The 6196-nt window shown below is 38.9% G+C and overlaps 1 protein-coding gene across 2 annotated transcripts in view; it reads right to left on the bottom strand.

Annotated features, from left to right (window-relative positions):
- Positions 1-495: 495 nt before the first annotated feature.
- actn4 (actinin, alpha 4) overlaps positions 496-6196 on the bottom strand; it is a 120671-nt gene continuing 114970 nt past the window's right edge. For both annotated transcript variants that reach the window (XM_056473098.1, XM_056473097.1), the window contains exon 21: positions 496-2639. In XM_056473098.1, coding sequence (XP_056329073.1) covers positions 2481-2639 — 159 coding nt within the window. In that variant the 3' untranslated portion in view covers positions 496-2480. The remainder of the gene's footprint in view (positions 2640-6196) is intronic.

Genomic DNA, 6196 nt, shown 5'->3' on the forward strand with positions numbered 1-6196 from the left:
ATCAGCATAGGACCGCGAGGCAGAATCGAACTCAGGTCGCCGTGAGCACTGGAGTGCATGTGTTGACGCACTAACCACTACACCACTGGTGCCAACTGGAACTCCTCCCTAAGGACTAGGAAGACTGACTGAGTACTAACAGGTGCTCTATTAAAAAAATTGGACATTGTAATAGTATATGAATTGACTAATTTGAGATTTAAGATAAAGATCAGGTTTTCATTACCATCAAATTCATCTCCAGCCAGAACATTTAATGCAAATGCAGTGGCGTTAAATGAGAAAATGTGTTAGTAGTAATAACACCAAATCTAAGTACGGAGAATAAGATGTATTGCTAATTAATGTTTTGTCACTGTGTGGTTGATAAAACTTATACTGAAGTCAGAACAAGACGTCAAAGCAATGATTCATCAAATTTTTTTTCAGTTAAGTTAATAAGTTGGGTTTGAGTGAAAAAATATATCTTAAACAAGCAGGGAGACAGACAAATAATTCAAAGTGGTAATATTTTATAAGGAAACTTTATGTGTGCATGTGAAATTCACTTTTCATCTTAGACAGAAAGCAGTTTAGCAAATTTCCAGTACAGCAGATAACGTTTGATATTAAAGAGTACAAAAGAAAAAAAAATTCAGAAATCCAAATGCTTTTATTCAACATTGCAGATGTAAGAGCAGGCTTCTGGTCCAAGTCTTCTCAAATCTTCGGAAGCCCACCTGCCCAACCCTATTTCCCCAGTCTACCCTTAATTTTTGTTCTCACTTGAATTCAACACTTTCGATTGCAAATCACCCCCGCCATTCATTACAGAGCATGGTTGGTACTGGATACATGATTGCATAGATTTGTTAAACAGTAATTTAATTTTAATTAAGACATAATGGAATGTTCATTAAGACTTCAGCTCTCCCACTCCTTCCCCTCAACCTCCAGAGCTGTACATTGGGTCCCTGCCCCTCCCTGTAGAAAGAGGAAAAAAAACGAGTGTACAACAAAAGGAAAGAAAAAAAATGAGTGGGAGAGAGCAACCTGCGACTACCAGGCACATTAGTACTTCTTTCTGACTATATAAAATCCTCTTTTCTACCGTTGATTCAGCAGCTGTGTATTTAGCTCAAGTGGAGGGGTCACTACAAGGCTATGCTGCTCACATCACCACTGAAGCTCTTACATGGACATTCAGTAATATCTGAGAAACCATTAGAGATGGATGCCAGATGGACATTGGTTACATTTAAGAACTCCTTAAGGGACAAGTCAGGGAGTCAACAAGAGAACGCCGGTTGATTGGAGAAGCAAAAAGAAAATCGACTGGGTATTGTTTTTTTGTAGCTTTATTCTTCAAGCCCTCAAAAATAAAACACAGACCTGTAGCTACTCAATCCTGTCTACAGTACTCCGCAGGGGTGAAACTGCCCGTTTTTATCTTTTAAACCTTATGACCTGAAGCCCTGCATGACCGCCATGCGTAGTCCGACAGTTCTGTGTACTGGAAAAGAAGTATGTACAGCGTTGAATCCCGCTAACTCGAAATTGCTGGAGAGGACAGAAATGAAAGGAGGAAAAGCTGAGGTTAGATTTTTTTCAAAGAGTTCCACTGATCCAGCAAAATGGGTTAAGAGGGCATGTCACAAATTCCCTATCACTTGTAGAGTCATTCCGTCCATTTTCCTACGACATACAACTATGCCAAATAACACACCCCAACCCCAAAACCAAAACCTCCCACCCCACCAACTCTAGCAAGAAAACAACAAAATGAAAACAAACAAAATAGCCTGTTAACTGGAAAAAGCTTGTGCCCTCCCCACCGGGGTAGAGGGTGCAGGTTAAGTGTCTAGGCGCAGACTGAAGCCAAAACTGATTCTTTAAACTCCATCCGAGAACAAACAAGTAAGATTTAATGATATCTCTACTAATTTTATTAACGTCAAGATTACTGCTGGTGAGAAATCGCTTAAAAGCTTGGGGGAAAGTCCTTTTATGGTATGCATCATATGATACGGAAGAAGATTAAAGAACCTGAGCTGTGGCTACAGTCCAAAGCCACACAAACACACATAACCCTCTCTCTTTTCCCTCAACATTGAGAACCTGCATCTTAAACCTCTCTCTTTCCTTCAATCCTACATCTTAAGATCTCCAAGACTGACATGTTTTTACACCGAATCAAAAGGTAATCCCTCAATGCGTGGCAAGCTTCATCAACAGTTATTTGCTCTTCCCACAATGCCATGGTTTAACTCCCTTTCCCCCAAACATCTATCCCACCCTCCCCTTCAGATGTGCTATGAAGTCCCATTTCCAACACTCTTAAATATATCTTCCTCTTCCTCAGGAGCACTGATCTCTTTCAGGACTGGATGGCTGAGAGGAATCAGATGCGGCTTCCATCCGGCGCTCTCATCTATCTAGTCTGTGAGAAGATCAGCACTGATGTAGGAGAGAGAGCTGCTGCGTAGTTCTGGAGTTGGCCCTTAGAGGTCGCTCTCCCCGTACAGGGCGGTGGAGAAGGACATGTAGTCAAGAGCGCCAGCCACTGCGTCCGGCCCAGAGTACGGCGCCATTCGGGCGATGCAGTACTCTGCCTGGTCAGGGGGAAGCTCACGCCTCAGCTCCTCGGCTGTGATGTAGTTCTAAAAGAAAGAATAGGTGGACAATTAGTTAAAATTAAGTCCCGTACATTAGTGTTGTCATGATACTGGAATTTCAGTACCAATCAGTACTGTAACTTTAGAATAGTCCATTTCCTGCTATGATTTAAGCTCGTTCTTAAACAGCGCTGATTTGCCATAGTGTTCCCATGCTCAACAGAAATGACAGTCTTACTGAGTGTAAACACAGATAGACGGACACTGGAGCATTTCAAAGCCGCAAAGATCAGTCAATTAGTCAGCGGATCACTCGTATGTCACCTCATAGACAGAAGAGCTGATAGACGCGGCAGTTAAATGCTCTAATGTAAATATTTATATTTAACATGAACTAACATGGCTAGACAAGTTATATATAGCAAATATTTATAAGTGTTTATTAGTTGAAGTAGAAACGTTGCTGCTCAAATTACTTGGCTAAACTGTACTTTTAAAAACACCCTAAAATTATTTATATATATATTTTAGGCCATTTTTAAAAGTACAGTATAGCTAAGTAATTTGAGCAGCAACGTGTGTGTATATGTATATATATATTAGGGGTGGGCGATATGACCTAAAATTAATATCACGGTATTTTTCATCTTTTGAACGGTGACGGTATAATATCATGGTATTACTTTCAATAGCAAAATAATATACATCTCAAGGAAGAAGGGACAAAAGAAAGTCTCACTTCTATCACTCTTTAAAGTTTCGGTTTGGGTCATTGTAAATGCTCAGTCTCGTTATGAGCTGATCTTCATTTCTCTGTGTTGGTGGAATAAAGCAGGCGAGTCAGCCGCACCAATTTATAAGCAGACAGAGCAGGATTCTCATGATGACCACCAGCGCAATTCCGCTCTTTGTTATGAGCTGTAGTTTCAGTGTAAACTTAGTAAAGGTGAGTTTCTTTGGCGATGATGTCTACAGTATTAGACTTTATATTTAGCGGACATTTGCGCTGAACACGCGGTGAATGCAACGCATCGAGATTCAGGCACCTTCTCCGAAAACACTCGATTGATCTCAGCTGGCGGATCAACATTTACCTCATGTTATGATCGCTGTCATCTGCGCCATTATTATTATTATTATAACTTTAGGTGAGGTTTGCAAACCTGTGCAATTTTCACTCTTCAGCCGTTTGCATTGCCTGCAGTAACAAAAGCTCCCTGTTATCTGACAGCGGGAAGCGTTGAGTGACTGACAGCTAATAACCAATACTTCAGCAGGGTAGAGCGATTCAGCAAGTTTTTAGAGAAAATCAAATCAGATTGCACTACAACCATTATATTCAGACTAGGGGTGTGACGGTAACCGCATCACCGCCATAATGAGATGTCAACCGCAGTGATGTGGTTATTACAGTCATCACCGCCCATTTTAGTTTAGTATTGATTTTTGCTTGTGAATCTTTCAGGATTGTATAGAAAAACAGAATAAACTAAATAAAAGGAATAAAAGGCCTGCCCTGCGTATTTTCCACTTAAATTACAAATTTAGATTACAAAACGAAAACACTGAATCCTTTTTATAACCAGCATAGGCTGTTTTTATTTTAAGCTTATTTTAATAAGCTGACCTACTAACTCAAATCAATCGCTCCACAGAAAATAAGCATTTTTAACGCACCGCTGTAATTCTATATCCCAGTCCCTTTATCAACATTTTTAATACAAGTCATTATTTTAAAGATTATGACTTGAGAATATGATTTTACCTCAGCGCTGCACTTTTCTCCTTTGCCCTCGCGCTGAGCAGGTGACGGAGTGTTGTGAAGTAGTTAAACTCTCCTCAGTTTAATTTACAGTGTCAAACTGGCACAGGAATATCAGTATATTAATATAGGCTTTGCTAAAACGGCTGGTCAAATGTAGGGTCTTTTTTTACAGAAGCTATAAACAGACGAGCATGCTGCGACCGGTGATGAGTCAACAATCGCATATACTTTGACTTATTTAAAGTAGGCTATAGGCTTTAGCATATAATAATTGTGTGTAAAGAAGTTTATTAAAAATGTAGCTAATATATCACAGGGGTTTGTGTAGCAGCAATTACAGTGGAGTATTAATTAAATCCTTTTTTTCCGTGGAGCGAAACAAACACTGCAGTTGTGTAGCGGATGGAGACGCACAAAAATATACAATTCAGATATTTTCGTCGGAAGAAAAATATTCTTTGAACGAATTTAGTTTTGTACAATTTGTATCTTAGTTTTTGTCGGTCAGTTATTTACAAAATAAACAAGAATAACTAATAAACTTGAAGTGAAGCGATGTGCCTCATGGTCCGCTATATGCCGCGGCCAAAACACAAACCGGTCTGTTAAATACAATCGTAATATAAGTAAAATAAAAGTGAAATATTCAGTTTGGAATATGGAATCTTTGTTAACTGTATGATCAAAATTAAAAGAGCAGCCTATTCGAAATATTTGAAACTGAATATTTCACTTTTATTTTATTTATATTACCATTGTATTTAGTTTGTGTTTTGGCCGCGGCATATAGCGGACCCTGAGGCACATCGCTTCACCTCAAAGGTTATTAGTTATTCTTGTTTATTTTGTAAATAACTGCCCGACAAAAACTAAGATACAAATTGTACAAAACTAAATTCGTTTAAAGAATATTTTTCTGCCGACGAAAATATCTGAATTGTATATTTTTGTGCGTCTCCATCCGCTACACAACTGCAGTGTTTGTTTCGCTCCACAGGAAAAAAGGATTTAATTAATGGTCCACTGTAATTGCTACACAAACCCCTGTGATATATTGGCTACATTTTTTATAAAATGTCTTTACACAAAATTATTATATGCTATAGCCTATAGCCTACTTTAAATAAGTCAAATATATGCGATTGTTGACTCATCACCGTGTTGCAGCATGCGCGTCTGTTAATAGCTTCTGTAAAAAAAGACCTACATTTGAACAGCCTTTTAGCAAAGCCTATATTAATATACTGATATTCCTGTGCCAGTTTGACACTGTAAATTAAACTGAGGAGAGTTTAACTACTTCACAACACTCCGTCACCTGCTCAGCGCGAGGGAGAAGGAGAAAAGTGCAGCGCTGAGGTAAAATCATATTCTCAAGTCATAATCTTTAAAATAATGACTTGTATTAAAAATGTTGATAAAGCGACTGGGATATAGAAATTACAGCGGTGCGGTAAAAATGCTTATTTTTATATATCTGCGCGGTTAACCAACATACCGCATGATTTCTTCCATTACCATCACAGCCCTAATTCAGACACACAAATGCTCCCAAATATATTATGAGGGCGCATAGATTAAATTTCGGGCGCTCATGCGACCAAAATGGTTGCAATTTCGAGCCCTGTAGTATAAGGACATGTATTCAGACCACAACTGAACGTTTGAAGAAAATTGAATGCCTTATTATTTAGAATGAGCTATTATTGATGTAAATGCAGCCATTCAAGGCGCATAATTGATTTATCACGGTATTGACGGTATTAGAAAATCCATGTCGTGGCGCAATGTCACACCGGTGATGACTATGACACCAGTGTACCGCCCACCCCTAACA

The sequence above is a fragment of the Danio aesculapii genome, chromosome 15 (assembly GCF_903798145.1).
Source record: "Danio aesculapii chromosome 15, fDanAes4.1, whole genome shotgun sequence".
In the NCBI taxonomy this organism is placed as follows: domain Eukaryota; kingdom Metazoa; phylum Chordata; class Actinopteri; order Cypriniformes; family Danionidae; genus Danio; species Danio aesculapii.